Source organism: Alligator mississippiensis, chromosome 5 (assembly GCF_030867095.1).
Source record: "Alligator mississippiensis isolate rAllMis1 chromosome 5, rAllMis1, whole genome shotgun sequence".
In the NCBI taxonomy this organism is placed as follows: Eukaryota; Metazoa; Chordata; order Crocodylia; family Alligatoridae; genus Alligator; species Alligator mississippiensis.
Genome location: NC_081828.1, coordinates 98,281,208 through 98,293,463, shown reverse-complemented (window position 1 = coordinate 98,293,463; position 12,256 = coordinate 98,281,208). Strand labels below are relative to the sequence as shown.

Genomic DNA, 12,256 nt, shown 5'->3' with positions numbered 1-12,256 from the left:
CTGATGGGGCCTGACCACACCACTGCCCCTAGCTCAACACTGAAGAAGGGAGGGGTGGGAAGCTCTAGTACCCCTCCCAGCCTGGCTTCTAGCTTGAGCCACTGCAGGCCTGTGCCTGGATTTCGCGAGCCTAGAGGGGGATCTCTATGCAGTTACAAACCAGTTTAGCTTATCTAGGTTAGACTAACCTGCAAAGATTGATTCAATTTACTCTTGGGCTTTTTGAATATCTGTCCCTAGCCTACAAGCTCCTCCACAAAAAAGTTTTGTTACCTCAGCTTTAATGACAAAGGCCCTGACACCTTACTGGGGTCACCAGACCCCAGTTGTCTTTCCTGCTTGGTGCAGGGGCGCTGGACTCAATCTTCTGAGCACCCTTCCAACCTTACAATCTATGAATGCGTTGGCACTGGATTTATGACCCAGATACCTTGTTCGGGTGGACCCAGGCTGTCAGACTGACCACAGATTTTTTAAAAATTTGATAATAGACAAGTTTTATTAATAGGCAGTGATAACAGGTAAGAATAATGCAGGCAAGGCAAACTAACTAACACCCCCCCCTTGTACCTCCCACACCATTTTATTTCAGATTTACCAGTCCTCGGGTTGTTATAGAGGTAAGGTACATATTTCACAAGCTTCACCTTGTGATTCTTTCTTGAATAATTAGATGTTGGCAGCCTGTAGGTTGAGGGCTGAGGCACCCCCCCCCCCCCCACCCAGTGGAATGGGTGAGATGGGCAGGTGGTGTGCTCCTTATCCATGGTGACCTTGGGTTCCCCCCTCAGGGGCCTTTGCTGCTCTGAAATTCCTTCTTTTGTTTCCTTTTCCTCCTACTGATGACTTCATTTCTGGGTACCACTGATTTGGTTTCCCTGTGGTTGTCATAGTCGTATTTTGTCCTGTCAGCATATTCTCTTGTTTCAACAAACCCATTACATGCACACATCTTAATTTGGTCATTTACCAGTGTCTTAATTTGGTCCATCCCCCAAAGTGGAAATCCCAAGTGCTCTGCAGTTGGTCACTGTGACCTGGTCACTGCAGCAGAGTCCCTTATCTGTTATAGAACAGTTTCCAAACCTGTGTCTGCTGGCTTCAGATACAGTGGGCCTTGAATGAAACTTAGTCATAAGCAGGATTTTAGAAGTCAATTAACCCTTGCTGTTCCTCTGGACCATTGTTTAGTGTACTATCTATTTTACCTACAAATCATTTTCTAAAAGCAAACTTCCAAATATAACTTTCTAGCCATTAGCCTGGAGAGAGTATTAAAGTTAAGTACTAAATGCTACAAGGTTATATTAACAGAGATGCCTTGCCTTGTTCAACTTGTGAGTCTGTTTCTTCTGTGGCAGCACTAGATCACACTGTGGTTTCAAGAAAATTAAGGAACAATGTTGGGTAAAACTTCCCAAAGCATAATCTCTCTAAAAGCATGTTTCATTTATTTTCAAATGTAAGTCTACTTTTAAACTGTGATATGTACTAATTAAATCATTGGAATTATGCTTTAGCCAGAGTTGGTTACAGTGCAAAAATTCTGTGCATTTAAGGTGGTGTGTCCCATTTATCATGGTAAGTATTTGATTCTTAGAATGCCTTAGATGCTTTTTTTTTTTTATTTTTATTTTTTACAAAAATACATAATGGAAAAATACTTTTATTACAGGTACAACACACCATTCAAGGCACAGATTCAAAAATGGGTACACTACCTTTCCAACACAACAGACGTAATTGAAAACTGGATGACAGTTCAGAACTTGTGGATTTACTTGGAGGCTGTTTTTGTAGGAAGTGACATTGCAAAGCAGCTTCCAAAGGTTTTTGAATGACTTTTTAAATATTTAGTAAATTGTATTTAAAAGATTTAATTAAATAGTGACAGATAAACTTACTGCAACACATGAATAAGGCCAGAGAACAAAGATGACTTGGCAAAAATTGTAAAATCTGCAATTCAGGAATGGTTATCTGACCAGTTGCATGAAAGTCTGAATCCTACTTTTTAAGAAGTACTAGTTCAGGTTATGGACTTATGATGTGACATTATTTACCCAGGAGTCTTTTAAGAAATTGATTTGTGTACAAGTTTTGAAAAGAAATAAAGGAATGCACACAACTAAATCTTGTATTTTGTGGAGAAACAAACTAGGGCCTTCAATTCATTGAATTCATGTGACATAAAGGGTCCCTCTAATTACTAGCTGCCAAACCGTAGTGTGCCTAGATAACAAAATAATAATTCATATGTGAAAAGTGTAAGAAGTTAAAATGACATTATACAATATAAGGATCTTCATTTGTATCTGTGGGTTTCATATTTTAGATACTCATTTTGTTATATAAAAAGGGGAATTATCAGGCATCTAAATATGAAGGTGCATGTTACTTGCATAGATTGTAAGAGGAAATTATTACAAGTACTGGCAACTATGCTTGAATTTTACATGCAAAGGCACTAATCTTAAGTACAGCACAAAATCCAGTTGTATATGAGGTAACATTAAAATTGTAAATGAAAATGTGTTAGATCCATCATTTTTAAAGTTGAGACATGGCAGCTATTTTGTTTCCTTGAGAAAAGGCAGGCAGCAAATGGAGACACTGGGCTTTATTCTGGTGAGTTAAAGTGTAGAAATCTCTACAGCTTGATAGTTTGCAAAAATTGACCTTCTATGGGGATAGGTGACCAAAGCTGAATGTTTAGGAGACCAAATTAATAACCTCAATTGCATTAATAGCTGCTTTTCCTCTTATTCCTGCTAGGAAGCTAAGCGTTTTTCCAACATAGATAAATCGTGGGTGAAGATAATGACACGGGCCCACGAGACGATGAATGTGGTACAGTGCTGTGTGGGAGATGAAACCATGGGACAACTGCTGCCACACTTACTAGAGCAGCTAGAAATCTGTCAAAAGTCACTTACAGGGTAAGGTTCCTAAAAGGTCATGAGCAAAAAGTGCTACTATATTTACTCACATCCAAGACAAGGACCCCTTCCAAATAGAATGGGATGGGGGGGAACCTTGTCTTGGATTTGAGTACTGGCTAGGGCAGGCAGCAGCTCAGCTCCAGCTTCGGTCCTGGTCTTGGGGCCCACCATTCCTGTGATGGGCTGGAATGTTTGTTTGGCTGGGGGGAAGTGTGATGAGTGTGGAAACCTGCAGCCTTCCCTCTGCCCTGCCCCCACCTGCCCCCTCCCCCATTACCTGTTCTGGTCCCTCCAGCCCTGACCCAGCCCAGCTTAGAAGTGTTGCTGCTTCTCTCTGTTTGGCTCGAGCTGTGTGCCCCAACCTGGAGCATAGCTGCTGCTGTATGGGCAAGTGGGCAGAGAATGGGGGAAGGCAGGTTACAGTGGGGAATGGGAGGTTGTTGGGGCAGGCTGTAGGGAGGAATGAAGTGAGGAAATAGGCTGCAGGGGTAGAGGGTGGGGAGGCAGGGGGTGGGGAAGGCAGGCTGCAGTGGGGAGCAAGAGGTGGGGTAGGCAGGTTGTAGTGGGGACAGGAGGTGGGGCAGGCGCATATAGGGGCAAGGGCAGGGAGGCAGGCACAAGCAAGGAGGGGCAGGCAGCAAGGGGGGACATGGCCCATGGTGGGGGACAGGTAGCAGGGAGAAAAGGGGCAGTGGAACAAGGGGCAGGGGTCTAGTTTCTTATATCCCCACTGCTGCTTTCCCTGCCACAACAATATGGGCAGGGGGACACAAATATAGAAAGTAATTTGTGGAAGGTCATGTTAAATCTAGAATAGTATTTTACAACTTTCCAGGTATAGAATCTAACTATTGGTGGGTTGTCTTAAATTCTAAGTAGTCTTGTATTAATCTGGGTAAATACAGTAAATAGTTTGGTATTGATTTGGGTAAATATAATAAATTATTTAGCTGCAGGACTAGAAAAGAGGGTGGTTCCTTCAGTGTTTGGTCTACTCGGAGTGGAGCCAGGCAGAGTTTAGTCACCTTGACACAAGAAAAATCGGGAAACAAGTTAGTGAAACTTAAACTTGAGGTAAGTGCTGCAAGAGGAGGGTAATAAGTCACTTTCTGGATAGTAGCATCTAACTACAGAAGCCAGTAGGCCTGTACTCTGCCTGGTTCCTGTGGAAGCTAACAGAATATCCAACCCAGTCAGTTGGATGGGCAAGCAAATTCGTGAAATACATGTACGCCTTAATCTGAATCTTCTCGAGTGTGTTGACAGGCTGACTGAATAGTGAGAAAAATGTACTTCCTTCAAAAAAATCTTTGTTTAAATTTTAGTAGCCTTTTGCCCCTTCAATTTGACCTTTATTAAACAATGGCTACTTTCTGTGAAATCATATCTAATACAAAAGAATAACATCAAAGGCACTCTTAAACCATCATGGTATGATGCGTCTGAACTGCTGTTGTATTAGCATTAATGAAAACTATACTAATGTGGTGTATTCAGAGAGCTTGGTCTCCCATCACCAAAGGGATAAGTCAAAGCTCACCTTAAGGCCATACTGAATAAATTACCATGATAAGGCTTGTGACTTTTTTTTTGTTTCCTGTTTTCAACTCCAGGTATCTGGAGAAAAAACGACTCCTTTTTCCTCGTTTCTTCTTTGTATCTGACCCTGCTCTTTTGGAAATTCTTGGCCAGGCCTCAGACTCTCACACAATACAGGCCCACCTGCTCAATGTGTTTGACAACATTAAAACAGTCAGGTTCCATGAAAAGGTATGAACAGCTCTAATCTCACCAGTCTCTGTAACAAATCGGCAACCAATGGATATCTTTGTTAAAAGCTAAGCTTTATGATAGTGAGTGGAGCGTGCGACAGATATGCCAAGGCTCTTGTTCACTAGTTCTGGTTAGATTTTTATCTCTCTGGAGATTTGGGTTCCCAGACTTACCCTATTTGACAGGTACATTTACGTACAGAGTAGGACTCTTACTTCAGAAGACTTTCACCAGCAACTGTATTTTAAGCAGAAGAAAAGCAAACCCTGCCTCCTGCAGTTTAAAGCATTGATTAAAAGGGAATTTGAGTTTCTAAAGAAGTAAAGCTTGCCATGATAATGAGTCTCTCTTGTCTGAATGTTTCCAGTGGAAAAACATAACCTGCACTATGTAAGCTGAGGTATTTGTATTATGTTATATTAAAAATCATTCTCTCTTCACTCCCTGCCTTTTCTTTCCTTGGTGTTGGTTCCAAAAGTTAACTTTCAGGTTATTGATTTTAAGGCTAAACTTCAAAATCTAGGATGTTTGAGATGTGAAACTGAAGTCCAGGTAGAACAAATTTGCCTAGAAGTAAGTTCTGCAAAGAAAAACATGTAAAGGCTAAGTGTTCATTACTGGGTACTGTTGGCTGTTTTGTTGAAATCCTTGCCATGGACATTTCTCTCAATGCTTTATCATGCAAGTGACATACCATGAGTTTACTTCGGTAATGCTTTGGAAAGACACGTACTGTCAGTGGCCATCATGTTCAGAACATGTTATAATTGCCAATACAATTCCCTGTGAATGGAATGTAAATCTATTGGTTTCTTCCCTCCCACTTGTTCCCAACATTTTTTATACAAAAATATCAATATTACAGAAGTAACTGCATGTTTTAGAAGTATCAGTCCTATTGAATTGGTGTTCTAAGCCCTTCAAGCAATTCAGAAAAATCTCTTCCTGAGACTAGCACAGCCTTGAGATGAAGGCACTTAGCTGGTATTAAATACTCATTTGATTTCTGTAATATTCTCTGTGTTACTTTGAGCAAGTCCCTTAATGCACTTTGTTCCACAGCTTCCCACCTTTCATCTGTTGCCCTGATTTCAAGACTAGAAGCTGCATTGTTGTGTATGTGCAGTATTTAGATGAGTGGGACTTAATGATCAGTTGAGGAATCAAGCAATTCTTAAACAAAACAACCAACCCCCCGCTCCCCAAAAGGCATGACTAATTTAGTTGCCTTAATTGTATTTGTCCTCTGAAGTCTCGCTTAAGCACCACTGAAATAGCATCATGGTTCAGATGAAGCCTCTTGGTATTCATCTTCATTTCCTTATCTTTCTTCATAGCACATGACATTAGATCAAAATAAAATGTCCAGTTAAACTGGGCATGAAAAAAAGATTATGAAAAATATTATGAAAATGTATTTGATTAGCAAAGTTGAGAAAAATGAACATGCATCCACTCTATTTTCTGTGCTGAAACATCATGTTTTTATTAGGTATATGATCGTATTCTGTTGATTTGCTCTCGAGAGGGTGAGGAAATTGAGTTGGATAAACCTGTAATGGCTGAAGGTAATGTGGAAGTTTGGCTTAATTCCCTTTTGAAGGAATCCCAGTCCTCATTACATCATGTAATTTGCCAGGCAGCCACAAATATTCAGGAAACTGGATTTCAATTAATAGAATTCCTCTCTACTTTTCCAGCCCAGGTAAGGTTCTTAAAATGGGTGAAGGATTGCTTACAAATAACTGTAATTTCTTAGGTTACCATGCTTTGGTTATATGTTTAAAAAAAAAAAAAAAATAGAGCTGGCATTTAACAGGGCAAAACTTGAAGGGTATATTTTAATGTCCTTTTAGAAAGTAGTAGTATTGTTAATTTAATTGTGCTCATGAGGCATCTAGAACCTACAGAGAGAATGCATCCTAGAAAACTATGAACAGTTAAAACTTAACCTCTGTGCATATAAAATAGTGGTAGTGGAGATTTTTTTTTTTTTCAAAAGCTTAGTACCACAATGTTAAAAACAGGAACCATAATAAAATTATTCCAGTTCTAAATTATTTTGACATGTGAACACAGAAAAAACAGTAGTATATTTGAAAGTTTGCTTTTGACAAACAGTTCATGCTTCCTATTCATGGGGCTTTGGCATACCAGTAGAAATAAATGTTAAGAAAATGCATTTCTAAAATTGGAGCATAATATTATCAGTTTGACTGTTTAATTCATGCTTTAGTCTAAACTGACTTGCACAAGAATCATTGCAGTTGAGTGGTATTAAAGATCTGAGTGACAACCTTGACTGCTACTTCCTGCATGTGACTGGGCAAAGTGATGGAGGACATAGTTTTTATAGATGTTGAGCACTCAGGCTTCCATGCAAGTTGATGGAATTATAGGATGCTCAATATTTTTGAGAACTCATTATTAGCTGAGTTGTGCTTGTCGCGGTCCAGTAGGGAGTGCGCCTGCACTGAGCCACCCACCTCACTGCACCTGACCACCTTTTGGGCTCTGAGTGCCTCCCTGGGGGACCTCACATCTGGCTGACCCAATTCTTGGAGCACACCCTCTAGCCTGGGGGTAATGCCACCACCACTGAGTCTAGACTGATCCTGGCCTTATGCCCCCTGGGAAACACAGGCCTGGTAGTCTTTGAGGGTACTCAACCCACTCAAAGAACTTGGGGTGCTTCTGTTAGTCTGAAGCACAAATAATGGTCTCCCTTTGCTTAGCTGAACCAAGGGGTCCCCAAGGCATAATCTAGACCCACTCCCAATAAGTCTCCCTTGTTGGGTACAAATGAGAATTTTATTGGTTACAAGGAGTAAGTTTGGAATAGGGTAGAGCAATATCAAAGAAATTTCATAGAGCAAACAAGGTGGCTGGGTAGCCTTTTACCATGCATCTGAGTTTTACTGCAAGCTATATATCTAGTTAGATCTTGGGTATCTTACAAGTATCATCCAGAGGCAGGTGGAGATTTCCTCTGGAGGCAGGCAGTCTGTTGATCATGAGTTTCAAGATAGAGAGCAAGTTTCAGATGGCACAGCTTCTTTCTGAGGTTTTTTGTTCGTTTGTTGTTTTATCATGACTACTGCTTCTCCTCCTGGGCAGTCCTTTAACTTATAGCCCTTATGACTTCATTTACCTGGTCCAATGAAGGCCAGCACTTGTTGGCTGCCAGCCAACCGATTTGAAATGCATCACTAGTTGCTGGGTAGACTGGCATTGCTTAGAATAGTAGGGAGCCTAAGCCCCCCACCAAGGTATGTGATGCCAGTCAAATAGGCAGAGGAAGCAGGTTTGTTCCATCCCTCAGGAATGTATCCAACTTGGGTTACAACTCTGGATTGCCTAAAGAGATAGGATGTCTGCCCCCTGCAGTGACCATGTTAACCAAATTGTCACATAAGAGAGTTTTTGGGCAGAGACAGTGGTGACAGTCTGCTACAGTGCTTCCCTGTTTTGTGTAAAGCTCAATGGTACATGTTTCCCTGTGGGGTCACGCCAACTTTCGGGATCTCAAAATTGCTCTGTTAGACGGGAGGGTGTGAAACAATTGCACCTATAAAAATCAATTTGACGTATGCACGCGCACACGTGCACAGACACATGTGCACGCTACCAACTTGGCCACATACACATCCAAGATTACCAGCCTAGGCACATGCATAGCTATCACCAATTTAACGCACATACACACCAAAAATTAGACAACAATCAGTTGTCAATACCCACACACTCAGTACACATGCACAGATCACTAATTCATATATCATGTACACAATGAAATACTTGTTCCTAATTTGCATGGTAAGGTGTGTATGTGTGTGCTTGGGGTACTTGGGATACCCAGGGGAAGGTTAAGGTGAGAGAGAGTTAAAGTGCAGGGAGTAAAAGTTGCCAGGACTGGGATTAGAACCAGTAGACTAGAGAGAAGCTGGGCTGAGGAACTGAGGCTTGGGGTTACTTAAGGTCAAGTGGCCCCAGGGTTACTTGTGGTCACTGGTGCTGGGGTTGAAGCAAGGGAAAAAGCCCAGTGGCAAGGAGGAGATGGCTAGGAAACAGACAAACCAAACTCAGGGTTTCAAAATAATAGGTTTATTAAATAGACACTCACTCACTCTGTGAGCAGGAGAAAGAGACTAAGTGGAAGGGTTGGAGTCCAGATAGACTCTGCTTCTCTTCCCTAAGTCCTTTGCTTGGGGAAGGAAGGTGGGAGATGGCTACCTATCCTGGGCTGTGAGTTGATCCTCGATGGCTAGTCGGGGTCTTTTCCAGCAAGGTGTTGTCCAGAAGGGGGTCACTGGCAGGGCTTCTGGGTGGATAGATGGTGTGGCATGGTGCTGATCCAGATGGAGAGGGCATCCCACTAGGTCTGTCTTCACTGCCCCCTTTTATAGGGGCAGACCTCCTATGATCCTAGTGGCAGGGGCATGCCCAGGCAAGAGTCAGCCCCTGGTGTATGCAGCATGTGCACTCTTAGGTAAGGACATGCAGTTTCAGGTGTCTGTAATGGTGGGTTGACTGATTTTTCTGCAGCAGTCTGTCTTCCAAAACTTGAGGCAAGGAGGGATCAATGCAGGGTGATGGTTGGGTCATCAAGTTGATGGTTCCATCATTCAGAGGAAGCTATTTTTTAGACCTACTGCCATTTGTCTCTGAAGCACCGTCATTCATCCCCATTCATTTAGGGACCAATTTACATAGGAGGGGTGGGTATGAGTCAGGTTACAACATCTTACACAACGGGACATGGGAACAAGATGGGACCCTAACGCACAAAATATTACTTGATGTCACTCATTCCAACCCACATTTCAGGCCTAAATCATATAATGTTAATATGAAACAATAAAACTCAATACACAAATGATAGGACTACAATATAATGCAACATAACAGTAAAAATCAATATAAACATAACAGAACACTATTTACAATATAAAAAGGGGCTTATTACAATAATAGCTTACAAGAACTTAGCTTACCTAGTACTACTTGTAATCACTTATAAGGGATAGAGAGGGCCGAGAGGGTCAGAAATGGTTAGGGGAAGGGGAGGGAATATATCTTTAAATAAAAAAAAAAAAAAAAAAAAAAAGAAAAAAAAGGAAAAAAAAAAAAAGGAAAAACTGGGTTTTGCTACATGTGACTTGATTAAAGTTGTTTGAGATCTGCTGGTAAGCAGTGCTGTAACTTTGAAAAGAAGTAGTCTCTAGTTGGGGCAAGAGAAATGGCAAAGGAATGTTGATGGAAAAAATATCTCTTCAGAGATCAGGTATCCCAGTCTTTTTTCAAAAGCGGTCACAAAATTTTTCATATCCTGGCTTTTAAACATGATTATTCAGGTAAGTGTATATCCTAGATGAATGCATGAGTAACATTTCAAAATGCAACGAAAGATTTATAGACAATATATATGTTCGCTACAAATAACCCTTTTTCTCAGACCATGCTATTTCATGTTTTGCAAGGTTGGGTTACTGGGAATCCAAATGATTTGGACAAGGGACTCAGAAGAAGCTTTGTCTAATGCCCGGTATGATAAAAAAATAATGCAGAAGACAAACCAGTTTTTCTTGGATCTACTTAACACTCTGATAGACATGACAACAAAAGACCTTAGTTCAGTTGAACGAATTAAATACGAGACACTAATCACTATCCATGTACACCAGAGGGACATCTTTGATGACTTAGTAAGTATCGTGAATTTCACTTTAAGCAACATTAGTCTTTTGAAGAACGTTAACTAATGTGCTGTTACAGTCCAAAACGTGACTGGATGCAAGTTTGGAGATACCACAATTGTACATATCCCTACCTGAAAGTGGCACTGTTTCCAACCTATGGCAATAACTTTCTGAGATACTGCCTACATTTCTGAAAATCACACTATACTTCTGTGGATAAAAATAAGTCACTAAAGTGACTTACAGTCAAGACTGATGAATTCTTAGTTTTTAAAACTTAAAATTGTAAGGAAAAAAACCATCTATTTGTTATTTAAAAGATGGGCCCTGATTTTATAATTGTTCTGTGCACTTACAAGTTAACTTGCACAGATGAAGTTCAGGGCCAGACTAATATGCCCACAGTTGACCTTGATGCGTGCATCCCAAGGCAAGTACAAGTGTCAATTCAAGAGGAATAGTGAAGCTTTTAGGATACCTTTCTTTTAAAATGTTTTAATTCCACAAGTTTAGTTAAAACTCTTCAAGCAATTCTACCTTCTATAAGTCATTAAATAAGACTTGAAATAAGCTGAATGCTTCTAGTGTACAATTCGATAAGGATGGTAAATGGCCCAGAACTGACAAAATTAATAATTTGCATTGACTGAATCAGTTCTTGCTGTCAAAGCCTCCAAGAGAGCCTTAGTTTAAAGGACAATTAAGTCCACAAGATAAATGTCTCTTCATCACCACTTAGAAAAAATGCTTAATTTAGGATTGTAGCTTACAAATAAATGAGGAAGTAATATTTAATATATCATATCTCAGCAATGGAGATAACAACATTCCAGTCTCAATACTGGCTTGTTGGAAAAAACTGCACCTATTATCTGCCGGCAATCCAAAATGGGACAGATATTATAAAAGGAACACAACAGCATGTTCTTTTAAGAACTTGGTCCCTCTCTCCTCCTTCCATAAACATTCAGGACAGAAATGAGTGTATTTGCCAACTGTATATTTTATATATTTTCAAATTCAACACACTAAGGCTTTGCATCTTAATAGATTTCATAGACGTTGGGGCTAGAAGGGACCTCAAAGATCATTGAGTCCAGCCCCCTGCCCCAGGGGCAGTAAGTCAGTTAGGGTCAAAGGATCCCAGCAAGATCAGCACCCAAGCATTTGTTGAATGAGTCCAGAGTAGGTGACTGCACCACTTCTGGAGGGAGTCTATTCCAGGTCTTGCGGGCTTGGACAGTAAAGGAATTGTCTTCTGTCCAGCCTAAAACTGTCTTGAAGGAGTTTATGACCATTGGTCCTTGTTTTTCCTTGGGGTGCTCTGGTGAACAGACATTCTCCCAGGTCCTGATGTATACCCCTTATGTACTTATAGGCAGCCACCAGGTCCCCCCTGAGCCTGCGCTTTTCGAGGCTGAAGAGTCCCATGGCTCTCAGCCTCTCTTCATAAGACCTATTCTCTTGCCCTCTGATCATGTGCGTGGCTCTCCTCTGGACTCTCTTGAGAAGCTTAAGATTCTTCTTGAATTGTGCAGCCCAGAATTGGATGCAGTACTCCAGCTGCGGCCTCACCAAGGCCAAGTACAGCAGGAGGATGACAGCCTGGGATTTGCTTGAAGTGTCTATGGATTCAAGCCAGAGTTGTTTGCTTTAGCAGCTGCGACAGCACATTGGTGGCTTATGTTCATCTTGTGGTCAATCATGACCCCCAAGTCTTTCTTTCAGCAATGGTGCTAGCAAACATAGCACTGCTGAGCCTATAAGTATGCTGCGGGTTTTTTTTTTCCTGAGGTGGAGAACGTTACATTTATTGGTATTGAACATCAAGTTTCTATCTGC

General features: G+C 41.1%; 1 protein-coding gene across 8 annotated transcripts in view; it reads left to right on the top strand.

The window, feature by feature from the left end:
- Positions 1-12,256, top strand: part of DNAH5 (dynein axonemal heavy chain 5) — a 278,412-nt gene that overhangs the window by 129,021 nt on the left and 137,135 nt on the right. For all 8 annotated transcript variants that reach the window (XR_009462504.1, XM_059728602.1, XM_059728606.1 and 5 more), the window contains exons 30-34: positions 1,676-1,829; positions 2,776-2,939; positions 4,556-4,712; positions 6,208-6,420; positions 10,196-10,420. Coding sequence is in view for 7 of the 8 variants with exons in the window: in XM_059728602.1 (XP_059584585.1) it covers positions 1,676-1,829; positions 2,776-2,939; positions 4,556-4,712; positions 6,208-6,420; positions 10,196-10,420 (913 nt within the window). In the remaining variant the exon portion in view is untranslated. The remainder of the gene's footprint in view (positions 1-1,675; positions 1,830-2,775; positions 2,940-4,555; positions 4,713-6,207; positions 6,421-10,195; positions 10,421-12,256) is intronic.